General features: G+C 45.0%; 1 protein-coding gene across 3 annotated transcripts in view; it reads left to right on the forward strand.

Moving 5' to 3' along the window:
• The window catches only part of klhl5 (kelch-like family member 5), a 73,521-nt gene that overhangs the window by 10,219 nt on the left and 40,244 nt on the right, over positions 1–23,058 (forward strand). For 2 of the 3 annotated variants that reach the window (XR_014569275.1, XM_083765500.1), the window contains exon 1: positions 9,478–10,233. The exons of the other annotated variant lie outside the window; for it this stretch is intronic. Coding sequence is in view for 1 of the 2 variants with exons in the window: in XM_083765500.1 (XP_083621626.1) it covers positions 9,611–10,233 (623 nt within the window). In the remaining variant the exon portion in view is untranslated. Of the gene's footprint in view, positions 1–9,477; positions 10,234–23,058 lie in introns of those variants that run through there. 3 annotated transcript variants of the gene reach the window in all.

Raw genomic sequence — 23,058 nt, forward strand, 5'->3', positions numbered from 1 at the left:
CAAATCGTTACAGACTATCTCTATAGTAATTTGTTCAAGACGGATCTGTCCGATATTTCATATTCCATCCTAATTGGCTAACAGTTTGCAGGATTGAACAAAAAGCCTCAAATCATGAACGCAGCGTGCAATTTACATGGAATCTTTCACGGACGTTCCTACTAGGCTGAGGAATATATCCCACCCTTTTCACATTGGCCTGTTATAGCGCCACCAACAGGTGGATTTTTGCAAAACACATTTTTGGAACAAAATGCCTCAAATCATCCAATTGCCATCCAAGGCGTAAGAAGAAATGCCACCCTTTTCACATTGGCCTATTATAGCGTCACCAGGAGGCCACAACCTGACCTGCCCCTGGTGGAGACCTGTGCCTAGTTGTTGCTTATATTGCCTGCAACCTCACAGTAGATAAGTATCACGATACAGAGGCCCACAACAGGATATATATCGATTATACATTGATTCCAAATGATGACCATTAGGGCTGGGTATTGACAACAACCTCACAATCGGTACGTATCAGTCCTAGACCACCGATTGCCGATATTTTGACAAATGCATTTGAAAAACTTTGTTGATGATATTTAAACAAAAAGCAAGGGAAAAAAATAAAACAAAGAATAAATAACGTTTTGATGGATAAATGCAAAAGATATATATATATATATATATATTAATCATATATATCGTAACTGTCAGACAGAAACTGATTCTGATTTTTTTTTAAGCTGCGTCACACATTTCCTGCGGTATCGATATGGTACGATACGCTTATCGGCAAGGAATACGATAAGCGTGGAGTCCAGAGTTGTTGCCTATAGACCACACTCTCACATTGCATCGAGCTTCGCCCCACATGTCCCTGTTAATTGCAGTCATATTACTGTATACGATACCACATTTCTGTCTAACGGCAGTTCAAAGTGACCACCATGGAGCAATATCTCCAAGTTTAGTGTGTTTATATCCTGATTGAGTTTAATGTTCTCAGAGATCAATAGCTTTATTGTTTGAAAAGGCTTTTAGAGTTGATTGGTGAATGGAATCGGGTTGTGCTCCTGCCATTTGCTGGAGGGTGCTATGTGATTTGTTGGGGGTCATATAACGGGGCAACGCCACCCATAAACTCCCGTTTTGTCTTGCTCCGGTCGAATTTAATGTCAGGATTAAATGGGTAGACGCCAAGGTCAAATGGTGGGCACAGATCGATTGGTCTTTCTAGTGTGTATGTGTGTTGTGTGTGTGCGCGCGACTGCATGCGTGCGTGCGACCCGTGCGTGCATGATATAAGTTGTAGTTTCATTGGACATATACAGATGACTCATCACAATGTTTGTAAGACTCGGACACATGCGTTATTGTCAACGTAAGTCCTACGATAGGCCTATGCTAGTATACTTCATAGATACTTTGTCATACGATGAATAGCAAAATAGCCAATCTATGAGTTCACAACAATGTAACATTGTCGTGAACTTTTGGTTATTTCGAGAGAATGTAAAACTTTCACCTAAAATCCTAAATTGACACACCCAAAAAAATGAGTTTTGAAGTGGTTAAACAATATAGGATCTCAAACCGTTTTCCCCATTATTTTCTACCTCTCTCTCTCTGTCTGTCTCTCTCTTTCTTGTGTCTCTTTCTCATTCTCTCTCTCTCCATCCTTGCTCCCTCTCTTACTCTATCTCCCTTTGTCAGCCTCTTAAGCAATTAGAGGACCCAGAGCTGGCAGGGCCGAGCCATGGTCATTACTGTGTGTGTGTGTGTGTGTGTGTGTGTGTGTGTGTGTGTGTGTGTGTGTGTGTGTGTGTGTGTGTGTGTGTGTGTGTGTGTGTGTGTGTGTGTGTGTGGGTGTGGGTGTGGGTGTGTGACGTGCATGCATGCATTTTAAGCCGTGAAAGAAAATATTTTTTCATCCCAGGAACAGACATGGATCAAAGTAATTGGACAGTTTGATTCATTTTGTTGTGAATTGTAAGGCTTTGCTGTGTGTGTGCGTGCGTGCATGCGTGCATGCATGGCATGCGTTTAGTAAATGGGTGTCTGTACTAAATCCAAGCAGTTGCTCTCTGGTCTGGGTGTGGGTGGCATCACTCTCACACAGGGTTGCATGTTACACGAGAACATACATGCTGCATGTTTCTCTATAGCATCGTGTTCTGTGGCGGTACTTGTGTGTTGAATAAAACATTATACGCTAAAAGTATGTCACAGTGCACGTAGGGAGATCAGAGGCGAGGCTTCTGTTGTTTGTGTGTGTGTGTGTGTGTGTGTGTGTGTGCATGCACTCTCGTGGCAAGAAACCCAGATGATCTTGGCTCTCTCCGTGTGCGCTAGGCATGTAATTGGGGGCAGTTGAGGTGTTTTGGTTGTTGTTTACAACTCTCTCTCTCTCTGTCTGTTCTGTCTGTCATGTTCCAGTGGTGGAAGTACATTTACGTACTTAAGTGCAGTATTTAAGTGTCTGTTCCGGGATGAGTATTTCCAATTTCCAATACTTTTACTTACTATTTTCAAAAGATTATTATACATTTGAAAACTTGAAAGGGCACATTCTGGACAATGACTACGTTCACCTTTAGCACTTTAAGTAGATACCAATACTTTTGTACCTTTTACTCAAGTAAAAATACAAGACTTTTACTTGTAACGGAGTAGTTCTACATTGCAGTATTGATACTTTTACCTAAGTAAAACATGTGAGTACTTTTTCCACCACCTTTACAACCTCCCTGGACAGAAGCACTCCCCGCGCTGCCCAGACCAGAGGAGAGATCAGACTACAAGCCATATCTAATTAGCTCAGACCGTCAACATAGAAGTTTCTCTCAGAGGAAAAGACATCAAAAGCAGGACAAAACAGATGAGGAAAGGAAATGGACTTTAAGAGGGGAAGAGACGAGAGGAAACGGTTGGGAAGCAATGGAAAGATGAAGGAAGCGGGTAGTCAGTCACACCGGGGGGGGGGGGGGATTTCACGGGATTGCCAGTGAAGAGCCTACTGTATCCATAGACATATGATGAGAAGGAATATTAAAGGGAATGAAAGGCCTGGACCCTCGAGTGGACAGTGATGTAATGAGTCCCGGGATGCAGGGATGGTCTTTTAGAATTTAGATGAATCCCAGGGACATGAGTCCCACTTCAACGATGTTAGGAGTCATATTTTGCCTTTTTAATTTTTACAAATTGCAGCATTTAACTCCCATTTCCTTTTATATGGGTTATAATGTGGTTATATTCACGTATAAACAGAAGAAGAAATGGTTATTATAACTGAAGCAGTATAGTATAGTGCATCCCGTGGATGCAGAGGTCGTTGTTTTATTGCGTCCCTTAACTATGAACTGCATTTTGGGATGCAAAATGCACCCTATTTTAATCTCTGGGCTTATTGAGCTGAGGCGTGATGGGTTTGAATCCAAGACTCAAGGCGCGTTTATTTGTTTCAGCGCTTTTCCTCCCTGTGTGTGCTGTCTTTCTCTCCAGTGTGTAACACCACACAGAGTTAAAGTTTTGGCCGTGCCGTCTAGTCAGGAAGAGTGTGTGTGTGTGTGTGTGTGTGTGTGTGTGTGTGTGTGTGTGTGTGTGTGTGTGTGTGACTGTGTGTGACTGTGTGTGTGTGACTGTGTGTGACTGTGTGTGTGCCCTGCACTGCAAATCTCACAAACCACTGGGCTGAGTTTCTTGTGCACACTGTCAGTATAGACCAATATTTTTCACATATTGTGAATGCATCCCACCGCGTTTTTTTTATTGTTGCTATTTATACCACAATTTAGTTATGCCAATGAATTCCTCTCCACACACATTGTCTGTGTGTCGTCACTGCTGTCTGCTGTTGTATCATACTGACTCACCTATCGTACTGGAGCCCCCACCGGGAGGACTGGAGCCCCACCGGGAGGACTGGAGCCCCCACCAGGAGGACTGGAGCCCCCACCAGGAGGACTGGAGCCCCCACCGGGAGGACTGGAGCCCCCACCAGGAGGACTGGAGCCCCCACCGGGAGGACTGGAGCCCCCACCAGGAGGACTGGAGCCCCCACCGGGGGGACTGGAGCCCCCACCAGGAGGACTGGAGCCCCCACCAGGAGGACTGGAGCCCCCACCAGGAGGACTGGAGCCCCCACCTCGTCCTTTGCTCCTTCCGCCCTATACTGATGGATGGACTGGCACCGTTCTTTTATTCTTTCAACTGTTAGTTAGTGCCGAGGTCTGGAACTAAAACATTCACATTCACATGAATGCAGGTCCACGTCCTGCACTCGGTTCTTGATGTGAGCAGTGCAGTTTTATACTATTGACTGATGTGATGGAGAGGAGGAGGGGGGGGGGGGGGGAGTGAGTTGAGAGCTGAAGGTTGTCTGTGTTTATTCAGATCACACAAACACGCACACGCACACGTGTACACACACACACACACACACACACACACACACACACACACACACACACACACACACACACACACACACACACACACACTCACTCACCTTGGGTCCACATTTATACCCAGGAAGTTCTCACCAGTGTGAAATTAAAATTTTGTGTGATATACTGATATTGATGCCTAACTCCAGAATCCAGACACGCACACTCTCATACATAACCTCAGTGCCACTCACATCTCTCTCTCTCTCTCTCTCTCTCTCGCCCCCTGCTCTCTGATAATGTCTCTCGCTCGCTCAATCCCTGCCATTTGTTGGGGAAAGGAGAGAGCCAAGTACGTCAGTGTGTAGAGAGGTAATTATTTGCTTGGCCAGTCTGAGCCTGCTCCTAGTCTCAAGGACAGACTAGCCGACAGCTAGCGCCGGCCAACACACTGATTACACCAGAGGAATAGGCAGTTCCCTGTGCACACGCATACGTGCACGGCACGCACGGCGCAGGCGTGTGTCTATGAATGTGGTGAGAAGACATAAGGGCCGTGATCAGAATGAGATTGTACATCTTTGTGTGTTCATGTTTATGCAGCCGGTATGTCATGCATGAGATATGTTTTTCGTGTGTGTGTGTGTGTGTGTTTTTCGTGTGTGTGTGTGTGTGTGTGTGTGTGTGCTTGCGCTGCTCGCCTGTAAACCATGATGTGTGTGTGTGTGTGCTGATATAGAACAACAGCTCTTGCAGTTTAATCCCTGCAGGTGTCTACTACAGGAAATCACTGCGTGCACGCACACACACACTCCCATGTGTGTCATAACATAATAGCGGCGATGGGAACAGGAAATTGAGGTGTGTGGGGGGTGGGGCAGAGAGTGGCAGCTGGGGGGGGGGGGGGGGGGTTAGACAATGAGCAGTGAAAGGAATAAAAAGGAGAAGAAGAAAGAAGGGCGGTGAAGGGTAAAGAAATAATGGTGGCGGAGAGAGGCAAGGCAGAGACAGTAAAAGGTATTTAGAAAGAGAGGTGTAAGGTACCATAAAGGGAGGATGGAGATAGATGGAGAGGATGGCGGCAGCAGACAGGGACCTCGGGGAGATAAACATTAGTCATAAACTAGAGATATAGGCCCATGATCATCACTTCTGCAATAGACAGGTAATGTTTCACTTTCTGGACCCATAAAACCTCCATGACAGCTCCTCCAGATGGCTGCAGCCTACTTTTATTTCAGTCTGCATCTGTGCATTATAATAATATGTCTGTGGTGGTCGTGTGTGCGCGCGCGTGTGCGACTGCATGTGTGTGTGTGTGTGCGTGCCTGTGTGTGTGTGTGTTATGCAGTATAGCAACATAATCTTTTTCATGTGTGTTTGTGCCTCCATGTATGTTATGGGCCACATATCATGTAGTGATGCGTGCATCTGTAAATGGCATTGGGGGCCTGCTGCTATATGCGGTTTGTTTGTCCCCACAGAACCTGCTCTCATAAAGCACTGCCAGAGAATTGTTGAATAATGGCCCATGAAGGCCACAGCCGAGAGACCAATAAAATTAGGCGGCTGAGAAAGTGCCTTGCCAAGTGACCAATGAATGGGTCCGTCTGAAGGAGACCTATCAGCTTCATTTCTTCTCAGAGCCACATCTCCCATTCCCAGCCTCCCCATGCAAAAAGGTGACATTTCCTGTTGTGTGTGTGAAGTATAAATGCATTGCTCTCCTCCTCGCGGGTATTTGTTATTCTGCAGTGGTGTAAAGTAACTACAGTAAGTACTTTTACTTAAGATACTGTACTTTTCTTAAGTACAACATAGAGGTATTTGTACTTTACTTGAGTATTTCCAATTTCCAATACTTTTCCTTCTACTACACTACATATCAGAGGCAAATATTGTGCTTTTACTCCACTACATTTTTTTTTTAAACTTGAGTTACTAATTACTTTGATTATTATTACAAAACATACTGTACATTAAACCATTTTGGCCATTTGGAAATAGCCAATCTACAAGTGACGCATTGTGAGCTTTTAGACATTTGTAAACTTGAAATAATAATATAACGGAGTACGGAATATAACGGAGTAGTTGCAGTTGCAGTATTGATGATACTTAAGTAAAACAATTGAGTACTTTTTCCGCCACTGTTATTTTGCCATGTCGTACAGTTGGTTGTATGAGGGAGAAATGTGGCTCTGGGTACACTTCTCCGGGGTTGAAAGAGGCAGAATTAACTCTAAAACTCTGGTAACTCTCTAAAACAGGGTCTTTCAAACGTATTGAGCTTGTTAGCCAATTAGGCAATGCGTTATTCTGTCCCAGGACACTATAGCTAACTCCAGAGCTCGATCTCTGAGCCCGGTCTAACCCTCCTCTTTGCTTTACACATCCTATTACCTATGCTTTATCCATCTCCTTGTTAGCAGTGGTGTGTGCGCATGTGCGTGTGTGCGTGCGTGTGTGTTGTGTGGGGAGTATAGCTAGAACGCATATTGACTTGACTGTATTGATCAGAGACAGACTCAGAGCAGTGGGGTGGTCTCAGACCCAGGCCCAGTGGTCAGGACATCCTGAAACTCTAGCATAGCCCCTGCATGCCTTCACAGTAGGCCTACCGGTATATCTGCTATTTTTCAATAGCCAATGCAAAAACCTATAAACTGACACAGATGCTTGTAGGATATAGATTTGAAAATGTTCTTGAAAATCATAATGACGCCTGTACAAGGACAGCCGGTTGAAAGTGTTTAATATTAATTTAAAACCTAGTTTTCATGTCTTCAAACCATCACTCCCTCCCTATATCAGCGGGCACTCCATCTGGAAAGCCCTGCATGCATGCCTCTTTGACAGTGGAATCCCGGTGGTGGCCGACCGTTCAGAGGGGTTATACTCCGGAAGGTTCTGGCTGGCTGGCCGGGGTCTGCCTGCCGGCCGGGGGGGCGCCTGGAAGCGTCTGGATGAGATGGGTCCTCTGGGACCCCCGCTCACTGATCACCATCATTCTCTGGGAATGCTGCTGCATTGCAGATGGAGGGGATGAGAAGTGATGAAGGTGCACAGGAAAGAAAGTATTCAGTATTGCAATGGGTGGACGGATGGCGGGAAAGCAATGTTTCCGCGGCACAGCATGCATATACTGTATATACTTTTAACCTGGCGTCGCTCCTTTGAAAAGATATTTGCCTGAAATGGTCAAAAATAGCTAAAGTAGCAGATCTACAAGCTCACAATATACTTCGCGACGTGACACGCTGTGAGCTTGTAGATCTGCTATTCTTGCCATGTGACGCTCCAGATGACGTATGATAGTGCATGCTTATAAGAGTGCAGGTTAAACACAAGATAAGCAATGGCAAGAGGAAGTGGAGGTGACAGAGTGGAGCCGAGGGGCGGGGAGGGTTTCAAGGACACAGAGGTCCCCCCGGGGTGGCTCGCTGTGTGCTCTCAGTGTCTCTTCTATAACAATAAGCCCACACATCTGCCTATTGCAGCCAGTTACTGCTGCTCCCACCTAAATACAACCTCCTAGTGAAGCAGGTGAAGCATGGAGCCTGCATGAGAGAAACATGCAGATTATTGACAAAGACAAGGGAGGGCGGTGGGGGGGGGGGGGGGGTGACCATCACTCTGCTGCGCCTCTCTCTCGATGCTGCCGGGCAGAAACCTCTTATCTCCATATTTAAACTTTTTGTGTGTTTTATTTTTTTATTTTTTATTTCTTGGTAAATGAATGCCCTGCTACCTCCTACAGTGTCACACAAAAGCATCTGACGTAGCAGATCTACAAGCGTGAAACGTGGTTTTGAGCTAATTTTGCTATTTATTTATTTGAATCCTGACAAGTTAGACTTTTGGACATAATGAGGGCTCCACCCGACAGAGACCATCTCTTTGATCCTGATTACCTGCAGTAAGACACCTGGGTGACGGCAGACTGCTGGCGCTTTGCTTTGGCATGGGGGGCTAGATCAACATATGGAATGAATTCTGTACTGGCCATATATGTATGTCTTGAGTGTACAGGGTTCGATGAGGTCAGATCAACATATGGAATGTCAGAACAGGTCAGATGCATATATGGAGATCTAAGGGTGGTCTTGAGTGTACAGGGTTTGATACAGGGCCGGGCCTTAATTTTCGGGCCTGTTGAGAACTCTAGTTTTCGCCGGCTGCCGGGCGGCTGCACTAATAACTTTTGGCCAGGCCCGTCTAGAGTTTAAATGGACAGGTATCAGTCAAAAGAGGGACATCGAAGAGGAAGGATGGATGGGGAAGGATCAACATAATGGAATGTCAGAACAGGTCAGCTCATATGGAGATCTAAGGGTTTGAGGTTTGAGCCATGCAGGTAAGCTGTAGAGTTGCTGGCCAATATTGATGACATCAGGGATCTCCATATATGGGCTTAATATTGATGACGTCACGTGATGTCACGAGGCATGACCATATATGGGGCGTGACTGACTGACGGGAAATGCACGATTTCATAGTTAACTGAGACCTGAGGTCACAATTAACACAACATGTGCAATGCATGGCCTGTACATGCATTGCACACATCCAGAAGATGGGTCTTTAACATGGCTTTTGAGTGCCATGGCCCATGTTGTTGGGAGTCTGTGAAAATAATGTAATTGACAATATCCTGCAGGCCTTGGCATGCTCTAGATATGGAGATGTTAACAATTGCATTGTATTTTTTTCTTTTGGAGAATAGTTGTGGCCTGCGCTGCTGCGCACATCATTACTTGGCAGAGAAACAGGCTGGAATGTAACTATTTTGTTCAGGTTTTGGACCAGGCAGGAGATCATTATCTCTCTTTCTCAGTCACTCACTCTCATGCACAAGCACACACACTGACACACGCACGTCTCACACACACACACACACACACACACACACACACACACACACACACACACACACACACACACGCACACGCGCACACACACGTGCGTGTAGGGAGGTACATTTTGCTTGCCCCACCAACCACTCTTTATTCTCTCTCTCTCTCTCTCTCTCTCTTTCTCTCTCGCCTTGCTTCCAGATGTAGTAGCCAACTCGCTCCTTCTCTGGTCGCAGTTAGTTACGCGTGCGGTTGCCAAGCGAGAGACGCGCGCACAGCTCTCCTCCTGTACAACAGTAGTATACCGTTTTTGAACCGTAGAGAGCGGCACGCGCACCCCCGCCATTACCAACACCTCGGAACAGTCAATAAGCTGGCATGTCGAGCGGCGGCTCGGGCTCATCATCCACCTCGCGGAAGGAGTTCGACGTGAAGCAGATCCTCAGGATCCGATGGAGGTGGTTCGGACACCCCGCCGCGGCCACTCCGCCCCACTCCCCGCCGCCGCTAGGCGACTACTTGGCAGGGCGAGGAGGAGGAGGAACGACGACGGGCGACAGCCCCGGAGACAGAGCCTCGGTTAGCGGCTGCGGCAGCAACGGGAACGCCGGCGCCGGTCGCTCCCGCACGGGCAGCCACAGCACCCTGGTGGCCAGCGGCAGCGCCGGCTCCAATCTGTGCAACCTCAGCAACAACAACAGAAAGTTTACAGATAATAACCACCGGGTGGCGGCCGGAGGGGGAGCGGCGGCCACCGGGAGTTCGTGTCCCCGGTCCCTCAGCCAGCCCGAGTGCCGGAGCTCCGCGGCGCTGTCGTGGGTCTCCGTCTCGAAGCACCCGGCGTCCTCTGCTTCTCGCCCGGTGAAGGACATGGAACCCCCCGCGGAGGGTCCCGAGCTCTCTGGACCGCCCGGCGCCGAGGAGGGGGAGGTGGCGGCGACGGGGGGCGCAGAGGAGAATAATAACAACCAGCCACCGGACACTGATTCCAGCTCCTGCAGGTAGATAGGCATGATGAGAGATGGAATGTTAAACAAATGTCTTTCACCAGAGAGAGAAAGAAAGAACTGTTCAGAAAGAGCATGCATGCCCGCCCCCGTTATGATAACAATGTTTTATGTCTGCTTGTTTTTTGTTGTTGCATTTTTTTTCAATGCCAAACATAATTGCAATTTAAATATGACATACACCTGAACAACTCATGGTTGGGAAAAACATAATTGGTTAGTTGCCACCACGACAAATTTCCTATAGGAACATATGTGGATGTCTTATAAGAATATCTGTGGTTGATATACAGTAGCCTATGGTTTCCATATTCTGTATCATAGTATTTTTTTACCCCCAGTTTCTCCCCAATGTATGGCAATTTGGGGTCCCGACTCTAATCCTGCCACTGAGGAGCCCCCACCGGAAGGACGTACTCCTCCCGCCAAACACTCCTTCTACTCCTGTAGAATTACATGCAGAGAAGTATCACCGGCAGGACCAGATTAACTCTTCATGGTGCCTGCAAGCATGCATGGTGCTATGACGCATTTCAGTGACCCCCCCCCCCCCCCCCCCCCCGGCCGTTTTGTCAGCACAGGGGGTTTCACCAACGGTGGTTTCACTGGCGTGTTGTTTTCTGCGATCCTGTGGCGATAGTTTCTTTCACTTTCTCTCTGCCATTTGGCACGCCACCGAGGTTGGTGCCCTGCAGCCTATACAGCCCTTCCATTAAGCGCCGCCCAGCTTCCCTCCCCCGAACACAGGCCAATTGTTTTTGCGCAGACGCCCGACAAAGCCGCATGCACCACGATGGATTCGAACCCGCAACCTCCGTGGTGGTGGACTTTGCCTTATCATTGTAGCCTTTTGACACGATAACCACAACCTACCTTACACCCCACTGTTTCTCATTAATCTTGTTGCATTCTGCTCTCTCGACTGGTATCATTATCGTCATTATCATCCCACGCTAATGTATCTGGAAACCAGCTAGGACGGACCCCCCTCCCACACACACGCACGCACGCACGCCCACACCACAGGTGGAATTCATAAGCCTCCATCAGTGAGTGTTTTGTAGCTATTATAATATGGTATTCATTGGATGGGGACGGTTGGTCATTGAAGAGAGAATGACAAACATGATGATGCATGTTGTGTAGCTCTGGAACATCATGCCTTCCACACTGATACTCCTTGTAATGAAGCAACACCAACACTATACCACACAGTCAGACACACCATGAGTCAGACACCCTCCCCAAACCCTCACCCCAACCTCCATGGGTCATTTTTAACCCACAGCACAGATTAGTTTTAACCCGCCACGCATGTCGGGAGCCACGGGTTTGTCTAACTAATGACTGTAGGACTGTTGGTATATGTCTAACCAACGTATGCTATGCACCTAGTGCATAGCATACGTGGTAGTTGCCGGTGTCATGCTCAGTAAATAGCAGATCTACAAGCTGGTAGATCTGCTATTTAATGCATGCAACACAAGCATGCAACTAAAATCATATAAATCAAGCCTTAGCTTTGCTGCACATGAGGTATTTATATTGTGCTGCTTTCACTGAGTGACAATCGTGTGTGTGTGTGTGTGTGTGTGTGTGTGTGTGTGTGTGTGTGTGTGTGTGTGTGTGTGTGTGTTTACTAGTGAGTGCATGTGTTGTGCACTCACAGGGTGGATAAATGCTGTGTGTTGCTTTGCCAACGTAACGTGTCATGTAAATGGTGCATTCTGAATTGAAAAGGAGAGGCAGAGTGTTGCCAATTATTAAAATGCATGTATAAAGGCATGCATCCTGAAATAGGGTTGGCACAAAATGATCCAAGACTTATTTTCAGAGAGAGAGAGAGAGAGAGAGAGAGAGAAAAGAGAGGGGGAGAGAAACCTTACTGCTATTGAAAGATGCTTAATTAGGGTAACAGTTGGCATGGAGACATTAAGACTATCATATCATCTCATGACTCTGTTAAAGTCTATTTGCTTTCAGAACCCAGTGTGTGGGTATGCAGACCTGCTGTGCAATGTGTGCATGCTACCCTAATGATGCAGCTTTTATAGGCTGCTATTATGCTCTATGGTCCCAAGACACACATCACAATATATATTATATAAATGATTCATCACGCACAGACACGCACGCACACACACACACACACACACACACACACACACACACACACACACACACACGCACACACACACTGTGACACACGATTGATTGTTTATTAATATGGTATGTCTTCCACTCTTCTTGGTCAGTAATCTTCATGCTTTGTAACAGTGTGCACGTGTATGTGTGTGTGTGAGAGAGAGAGAGAGAGAGGGAGAGGGAGAGGGAGAGGGCGAGAGAGAGAGAGAGAGAGTGGGGGGGAGGGAGAGCGAGAGAAACAGAAGTAATGGAGGTCGATTTGGAAAATGAATGTACTGTATTGATTGAAATGCAATACATGACCATACATTCTTGAGAGCATGTGACTGTCACCAGAAATCTTTATTTTTTTAGTAGAAAGATAAATACTCTGCACACGTATGTGCGTGCACCGTCGTGCACAACCACGCCTAGATGCACACCACACACATATGCACACACACACACACACACACACACACACACACACACACACACACACACACACACACACACACACTTATACATATATGCATGTTTATGCTATCGCACGTTCTTTTCTATGCATGATGATGATGTTGTTTACATCTCATATAGCGGTGTCCTTGACTTGTACAAGATTACCATACCAACACAGTGATTTGTTTCTGCAGCATGTACAACTTTTCTTAGGATGATAAGATAAGATAACATCTTCCACAGGGGGAAATTCAGGCGCCAAAGACAGTACAGCGGTTAAGAAGAGGTACTGTAACGGGACAAGGAGATTATTATTATTATTAGATACAGCATAATGGAGAAACATCACATTCAAGGCAGCAAGAAAAGAAGAAGAAAATATATATATAAGTTAGATTGTGGCATACAATATACATTTTACATTATACAATATATACATCTGCATATTGCTACTCTCCCCTGTCCTGACTCTAAGTCACATTATCACACTCTGTGCCATCTTTGCTTGACAACACTAACAAGGACCATACTTTTAACCCATTTTGGGCGGGAATCCCTTTTGGTGTTAGCATTATGTTATGCTTTAGCTATTTAAAAATAGCAGATCTACAAGCTCATAGCGCGCCACCGAGTGGTGCGCTCGTAGGTCTGCTCTCAGGCCTAATACTGCCATTTTAAAAAGCTCACCATTTTTTCCAGTAAGATTACTTAAAACATTCCTGTTACTTTTTCAAAAGCATACGATTCATAACCAAAACCATAGCTACTTTGTATGCAAATGAATTAAGACAACTCTCATTGTTTCCGTTTTGGTCAACGGAGAATGTGCTTCACTTTCATCCTATTCTAAGTGACCAAACTACCAATAATAACATTGTGGAAAACGGCAGTGCCACCAACTTGCTTGTTGTGCGTTTTTGCGTGCGTCATCGTAGAACCGAATCAATCGGCGTCTCTGTCTGACTGCATATTCAAGCCCATATGGTTGATATTCCAAGAGCAGGGGTCACTGAATCTCAATTGGTATCCGATCCTCGGGGGACGCAGTCAGAATACTGGCAGGAGTATCTGACTCCGCTCATATTTTCCTCTCTCCTCCTTTGACTCCTTGCCTTCATTTTATTTAGCCCATTCTGGCTCATGTCTCTCGATCTGCTCTCACTCCATCCTTTGTCCATTCATTTGCTTTGTGGGTGGGTGTGCAACAATGTTGATTTTGACAGCAAATGGTTGGTTTTAGTTGAGTCTCTTGCATAGTTTTCATTTAGTTTTAGTCACATGGAATGTTTTAGTGTCTAGTTTTAGTCGACTAAATATCATAAGATTTTAGTTGACTAAATCCACCGTTGATTTAGTTGAGTAAAATGTATTTTGGCGGCCTTTATGCCGTCATAATGACTAACCAATCAGGAAGCAGACAGGCAAATCGACCAATGACAAAGCTTCTAGGAAGATATTTGAATGCAGATTGTGGCCCCTACTGTAGAATGCAGATTCTTCTACTGTGTCACAGAGTAACATTGTTTTGGGAGCGTTCTACCCATTGCTGGCTGTCTGAATACCAACATTATTGCTCATAGCAGCTTTAACACAGATGATTTATTAGTGCAGTGTGTGAGAACGTACAGTGTGTGTGACCGGGGAAATGAATGCATGTCAGTATACTGCACAAGCATTCTCCGCTGTCCTATCACTTCTAATCAATTGGCTAATGGAGGTTAATGACAAATGACAATTTGTGTGTGTGTGTGTGTGTGTGTGTGTGTGTGTGTGTGTGTGTGCATGTGCATGCACGTGTGTGTGTGCGGGTCCTTGCTCAGTGCTGGCATGTGCACAAGCTGGCTCCAGTGCTGCTGATTGCCTGGTGCACAAACACCCTCTCTCTCTGTGTCCATGTTGAGAAGCTGCCAGGCTCAATTAAGGGAACTGGAAGGAAGACGGCGTTCCCTACTTCAAAGCATCTCTTCTGGCAGCATTTAGCAACACCACACATTACACACAGGCACAGTCACACGCACGCACGCACGCACGCACGCACATACATATAAATGCACACATGCAAAGATTGCAAACACATGCACATTCAGGCACACACATAAATGCACACACACGTGCACTCAAACATGCAGGCACTCTTTCATAATATGTGCACATGCACTCCAGCACACTGTGGGAGAGAGTATTATGAGATGTAGAGAGAGCTGGAAATGGAAAGTAACATTTTGAGGTACTTTTCCATCACTGGATTATTTCCAATTTCAAATACTTTTACTTCTACTCCACTACATCTCAGATCCAAATATTGTACTTTTACTCCACTACAATTATTTGAAAAGTTTAGTTAATAGTTACTATTGATGTTAACAATCAATCGTTAATCGATTAATCGCTGATAAGAAATTCTTCAACTAAACTTAACAGTTAACAATTAATTGAAATTCTGCGGTTCTATCATTGGGCGTTTATTTTTTCACATTTGAAAACTTGAAAAGGGACATTCTGTACAATGACTACTTTCTACTTTTGGTACTTTTTTGCACACACACACACACACACACACACACACACACACACACACACACACACACACACACACACACACACACACATCATACACAAGAAAATTCGTCCATTCATTGTCATACTTTATATTTCTGTTGTTTTTTCATTTGAGAATATTCTCAAATTAGATTTTTTTACACTGCTGGGTCCTGAGTGTTCATTTAACTCTGAGAACGTAAATGTTGACCCGTGAGGGTCCATAAATTGATATGCTTAGGATTTTGCAGTGTATGGAGGTGAAATATTTCGCTTTTAAATTGTGTTTCCATTCCACCCCAGCCATGCATAGTACGCAATTCATCTTCCAGGGACCTTTCCTGGAATGCCTGTGTAATTTGTGTGTGTGTGTGTGTGTGTGTGTGTGTGTGCGCGTGCGTGCGTGCGTGCGTGTGCATGTCTGCGCTGTGTGTTGTGTACTTCCTTAGACTCACTAAATTGAGAACGGACGTAATCATGTCACCCTCCGGGGGTCGTGGGATGCAATACTGTGCTTAGTACTGTACTCTAACATCGTTGAACTAGGACCAGGGGGGCAGTCAGCCAGATATTTCGTGAAGCCTCTTTTGAAATCGGGACTTCCTGAAAGTTCATATAATGGCCTGTTGTGGCGCTGGACTGGACCCAAAAAGCCCCATAGCTCCATAGAGGCCCATGTATTTGGGCCCAACTTCACCACTGTATTACCTTAATAAACATGGTCATGAATACTTTCTGCTTATAGTCACTAGTTTAAAGTCTCATTTCTAATGTCATAATATTCTTTTTGGAAAATTATGGTCCCATTTATAAAATAAATGACCATAAAGTCGCGTATGTTCTGAGGGGCGTGGCTACCGTTGATCGGGATCCCCCCGTTGATCGGGATCCCCCACCCACTCGAGTCAAAATAAAAACCAACGGAGAAGAAGGGGAAGTCCTGCCTCGTTGTCTGGGCCAGCCAATGGCCAGCTGGACCAGAACGGATCAAGAAAGATGGCGACTTACAGTGCATTAGAGTGCAAGGAATTTCAGGCTTCATTTTACGTTCATTTTAGACCCGGGGAACACTTTGTCCATATTTTTGACAGTCTATGACTAGGACTCATAAAATGTCCCTGGCTGGGACCCGTCTAAAAGAGCACCCCTGGGTCCCGGGACCCATCTAAAAGAGCACCCCTGGGTCCCGGTACCCATTACATTGAAAACCTTATTTCATCACTAGATTTATGTTGCAACAGACGCTTGTCTTTTCTTTCACCCGGAGAAGACAGTTTGTGGCCACGGTCCTGCGGTTCTTTAGTTGTGGGACGTTGAGTAAAGGTTGTTGTGACCAGGGGCGCAATCTGGGAAAGAACAAGGCATTTGGAAAAATGTAAACAACGCACAGCCCTCTATAGCAGTGTTTCCCAACCTTTTTTCGGCCAGGGCACACTTTTCATAGCCAAAATATAAATGCAAGGAATCTAGTTTGATTATACCGGTATAGGCCTGTCTGACCTACCAATGCTTTCATCACGTCGCCGTAGTGCATGATCAATAATAAAGTTTGAGTGCATGCACTGCACACACAGAAAATTAAGAACGTCATCACTGCTACCTCAGTGTGTGTGTGTGCGCGCGAGCGTGTGTGTGTGTGTGTGTGACTGTGTGTGTGTGTGTGTGCCTGTGTAGCAATCTGGCCACGCTGAATCACACGCGGTGAAGTAAACTGTTGGTTCAGCGCAGTCAGGCAGGACTCCTTTCCATAAGATAAACTTCACTTGAAATTTTGTTTGGTAAACTTAAATAATTGTGACAACAGCGAACGTTTTTCTAACATGAAGGATCTGGCTCTTCTCTATGTGGCATGTTTCTGTCGCCTATGTGTGCCTTCAAACAGTCGAGTGTAAGCGATGTAGCCCCGCCCCCAGACGATTTACAAGTCCACCTCACGTCACTGTTGCAACACTGTGTGGGTTTATAGCTGTATTCTACACGAGAAAAAGCACGAAAGCAAGAACCGGAGCGCGCTGCAGAGGCATAAAGTGGTGTTTTTTAATACAGTACCTGCAAGGCGAGTAGGGGTGATGTGATGGCCCCATTTAACGCCATAAATGAGCATTTCTACGGCCGAGGGTAGCTTCACTAAATGGACAGGCGATTGTCTGTGTGTCCGTGATGGACGAGTTGTCAATGGGATGCAGCGCAGCTACAGTGTTGTTGTCCGGGGAGGTGTTACATTCCATTTATTTGCCGGCACACTTTGGCATTTCAGACGGCACACAGGTTGGGAATCACTGCTCTATAGCCCTCTATATAGCCTAGCAACCCAGAGCTAATGTTGCATGTGATCGCGATGTATCGTAAACCACTATAAAGACCATTGTATTTGATGTAAATTTACGTCAGTGGTGGTAACGTTTTGCCAACTACAGAAATATCTGTACTATGGGACGTTATATGCCAGCTACGGATATTTCCGTTTGAGCTGAAAATCAGCTTTTGACATTGGTCCGGTTGCTAGGCAACGCCTCTGGATCTTTGCACACGGCCCCCATAGACCTCCGTTCAAAGTGGGATTTGCAAAGCCTTATAACTCTGACAATACGAGCGCTGTCCGTGATCGTCATCCATCCAAGGTTCGGATGTTCCGATGTCATTTGTGATTTTTGTACCGCATCGCTCCCCACATGTTCACGTTTCTGGTGAAAGATAAACAGTTTGAGCTAACGCTAATAATAGCCGATCGTTACAACGGTGGTCTCCAGGCCGGGAAACCGGAAATGAACATGAGCAAAAATAGAAGAATTCCCCTGGCAGGGTTTTGCCTACACTCTGCTGCCACCTAGCGTGGCACAGAAAGAATTAACAGCAAACAGTCTCATGTAGGCTCAGAGTCAGAGTCCCACATAACCTTGATATGTTTGGGCCTCAGATTGGGATGAACCGGGAATCATTCTACAGTACACTCACTCGTGCACGCACACACACGCCGTTCACACGTTCTTCCTAATACACAGACACTAACTTAAGACAGCATCACTAGAGAGGTGCACTCAGTAGAGCGCAGAAAGGCATACGGCACACAGGTATGCCCTAATAATTAAATATAGCAATGTGTGCAGTTAGATTTCTACCTTCAGCCACAAAAGAGTGTGATTAACACTCTGTACTGTACATCCAGATCCAACCTAACCCTCTTCCTCCTCCTCTCTCTAATACACATTCATTATAGAATGAATCCCACTCTCAGGCTTTCTCTCGGATTTATGTCATTCACATTTCTCTGTAATCCGCAGGTTACAATTTGAGATGTAGGTGTCCCCTGCCAGTGATCTGTGTGAAACGCAGAATGAGTAGCAACAGAGGCAGGGAAGTACTGCTTACTGCTATAGCCATTACCTGTTCTATCCCTTTCAAATGGGACAAAAACGTAGTTGAGAAATTACTAAAACTTTACTATTACTTAGTATTCATGCAACAACACCAGCCAACAAGTCCCATTTATTCCTAGGCTTTTTATGGCAATCGGATGCTACATTCATGATTTGAGGCATTTTGTTCCAAAAAAGTGTTTTGCAAAAATCGACCTGCTGGTGGCGCTATAGCAGACCAATGTGAAAAGCTTTGCATTTTCTTCCTCTGCCTAGTGGAAATGTGCATGCAAAATTTCATGGGAATTTGAGGCATTTTGTTCAAAACTGACCAATTCTGCAAACTTTGGAAGCCAATGTTATAGGCAAACAGGATGGAATATGAAAAATCTGACATGTCTGTCTTGATCACATGACTATGGAGATAATTTGTGGGAAATCTGTATTTAGTAATCTGTATTTAAAAAAATTGAAAGATCTGAAAAACTTCGGACGGACGGACAGGTTGCAAAACATAGTCATAGCCATGGTCTGGCCAACGACCTGGCGGAGACGATTATGATTCGAAAAACATTCTAGAATTGAGGTCTTGGCCTGCTGACAGCGTGCACAAAAACATGACACTGAATTGCAAAATAGTACACGCACGCACGCACGCGCACACGAACAGGCTCAACGGGTGCATGATATCCTGGCAGGTGTAATGATGAAAATGATTAGTATGGTATACAGTAATACAGACAGCGCTATGTCCCAGAACAGTGTGCTAATTTGATACTTATTACCCTCAATATTGTGAATACGCACAGGCACAATTACACACTCATGTCTCTCTCCCCCATTCCAGCTACCTAAAGTGTGCCTAAATTCCCTGTCTCTCTAAACCAATGTGTTGTAGGGCTGCCACTGTTGTTGCTGAAGAGAATATCGGACTTCAGCTCTCTGGCTGTAGAAAATTAAATGCTGGTTTGGGAGCCATGATATACAGTATGTGATGATTGATGGGCCACAAGGCAGCCATGCTTGTAAAACATACTCTCCCATGCTCCTTGTGAGTTTGAACAAATACGATTTTAAAAACTTTTGAAAATGTAAAATGTTTTGTTCTTTGGTGTCTTGCCTAGGTAAAAAGATTGTATGGGGACTACACGTGGAAATTATCGTTAGATTGAATCAACCGATCTGGAGAAACCGATCATTTATACCATTTTAGTGGTATAAAAGTCAATCAAATATATAGTATAATATCGTTTTGCATCTTTGTAACAGGCCTAAAGATTCTCTCCTTCCTTGTCACACACAGGAACAGTTCTGACGTGGGTTTTGATAATCACTTCAGAAATATTCAAATGTTCCCCTTACGCACTAGATCGGCCGATTGTGAGAAAAACAATCTGTGATCGATTCGGGATCGGTCCCAAAAAACCTGATGGGAGCACCTCTATCCGTTCAAAATCCGCTATCTCGTAAAAGAAATAAAAGAAAACTGTGAAAATACTAGTTAACCTCAAAGATTCAACACCTCCACCTCCGCTTACGAATAGAAAATGTTGAAGTCACACACCAGTGCTCCGGCTCAGTTTCCCCATTCTTGCTACTGTATTAGGAAACGGAGTTCTTGGTGGAGCTGAGTAAATTACAGCTTCTCCTATGGGGCTGACTGCCATAGCAATGTAAATGGCAGCTTCTCTTTTAAGTGGTCTAAATTTATCTGGCCATTTACCTCTAGTAATTGGACCATTAAATAGCCTTTGTCTGCTGCTGGGCCTGGCGCCATACTAATAACCCTGTTGAAATGTGTGATAGTGTGTGAATGTGTCCCTGTGCACATACTGAACTTTCTCACTCACTTATGTGCACGGGGACACACCTATAGATCTTTTTTACTTGGGCAAGCAGAGCGAGCAAGTACCGTAATAATACGGCTGCTATGTCGGTGGCGTCGCTCGGCCAATCAGGGATCAAGAATGGCGATTGGCTGGGTATGTACTGTATGTCGGTACATTCTACCAGCCAATGAGAAACCACTGTTCTCGATGATGTAACTAAAGTACGTTTCAAAGTTAATATGTATCGGCTGGGAATGTGTGTATGTCGTGTACTCCACCGGGCAATGAGGGACCACTGACCACTGCTGTATTTCAAACCTAGACAGCAGCAGAGAGCTTTAGGACTCAGAGCAGCAGTCGTACCCAGACAGCAGCACAGAGCTTTAGGACTCAGAGCAGCAGTCGTACCAGCAGTGGTGAGCGCACCTCATGGCATGCTCTGCTTGCACACAAGTAGGCCATACGAATACCAGACGACTCTCCCCTTTACCAACTCGCAAAATGTGTTAATGTAGTCAACAGTTAATTTAGTATTTCCCTCCCTCTCTGAAATCTGAAATTATCTTGTATACAGATGTATTTGATTGTATAGTAATCGATCTCTATATACTCTGTAAAATTAAGAATGAATAACATGAGACAGAGACGGTGACTGCTTAATTAAGTTAATTTAGGACCTTCTAGCAGTTAATTTCGTTTTATTAAAACACATTTCTTCCATGTAGGCCATGTTTTGTAATGGCATCATCATGCTATTATGCCCGTGGGATCGTGGATATACTTAACAATTATACATTAATATGATAATACCTTTTATATAATCACCAACATGAATTATGTTTGTTATTTACAGCTAGGTAGATTTGTGGGGTGAGATGGAAAAGGGGCGACCGTACCTGTTACCGGCCATACATGGCCTACTTGTATGCAATGCGCAAGTTGGCAGTTCGACAGAGTCCATTTCTTATTTCTGTCACCTTGCCTTTAACAGTGTGTAGCCCCTTCCTACTGTACATCACAGACATTTTAACTTTGTCTAGCCGCTAGACAGAGCTGTGCCTTAAAAATAATCAATACAATCTGGAAGTCTAATGTGATTAGATAACCATTGAAGGGATGCTAAAATTGTTCTTAGGAAACGGTCTGCACTCATTTACCGCAGCAGCAGTCTGACAAACGGACGCTTTTTGGCTCATTCGCAGTCATTCATCAGCATTATGCTAAAATTGGTTTTGATGTGCTCTGCTCAGGTTTTAGTTAACAGTCTTTCTGCTGCGTTCTGAGCTAATTGGAGATGGGGTAGGTTTTTCTGTTTGAGGCAAGGGTATTTGGAGATGCAGTAATTTACAATTTAGGCATTTAGCAGAGGCTCCTTTTTTATCACGAGACAACAAAACAAACAAGACAAGAAAAAAAGGAACAAAAAAAGGAAGACAAAAACAAAACAAAACAAAACAAAAGACAAGGCTGCATTTTTCATCTAATATACAATTGAGAAGTTGTCACGTGGTGCGAAAGATGTGGCACTAGCCAATGAAAAGATGTGCCCATAAAAGATGTGCTCCCCATACAAAAGGTAGATCACGATCTACCAGTATAGATTCTATACTGGTAGATCGTGATCTACCTTTTGGGCACCGCTTAACGTCAGATCAGGGGTTTTGTCGGCCAGCGCCAAAAATGCTCCCCAACAGCATAATCGGAGCAAATACCTGGCAGTGTGTATGAGCCATAACGTGTTGACTACACTACACTACACTAATAAGGACACATAATAATAACTAATAACCCATCCGTTACTACATGTGGAGTCAACTCTCGCAATTTCCTTCTTCCCATAGTGCGCGGCAACGTCACTCTGGGATGAGCGGCCGCAAAGCGGCCGCGAAATTCTAGTATTACAAAATACATTCATTGAAATAGCAGAGGCTCTTAAAGGGACACTTCACCCTTTTTGCAAAAAAATATGTTAATGAGGTTTAGAAGATTTAGAACACTTTCCTGGGGGTCTTTGTGTGTAATATGTGGTTTTAGATATTTTAGATTTTTAGCAGTGAGCCCAGTGTCTATGAGGTCATGGACACTGGCCTCACTTACTTCCTGGACTACATGTTGTCTCAGTAAGACAGCCCTCCCCCTATCCACAAGGAGGAGCAGTGCGCCAAAGCATTATGGTAATTGTAGTCCAGGAAGGAAGTGAGCCCAGGAGTAAAAAATAGTCATCATGAATCATACATATAAGCTAAGAAACTTCAACCTAACAGTGGAATATCTATATAATGAAACTATATGCATAGCAGCATATATAATGTCTGGGCCACCATATTTATTTGTGTGTTGAATAATGAGTGTTGATGATGGTCTGAGGAGTGAACCTTCTTTGCACTATATGTCACTTTTTACACTTTTGTAATTAAATAAACTAGACCGGTGCCCAGCTGTAGAGCACATAGTCGGTAACGATGGAAGTTGGAGATCCATGCCCCATGCACCCGGCTATGCCCGTTGTACCG

The sequence above is a fragment of the Protomyctophum parallelum genome (assembly GCF_964188405.1).
Source record: "Protomyctophum parallelum genome assembly, chromosome: 5".
Taxonomy (NCBI): domain Eukaryota; kingdom Metazoa; phylum Chordata; class Actinopteri; order Myctophiformes; family Myctophidae; genus Protomyctophum; species Protomyctophum parallelum.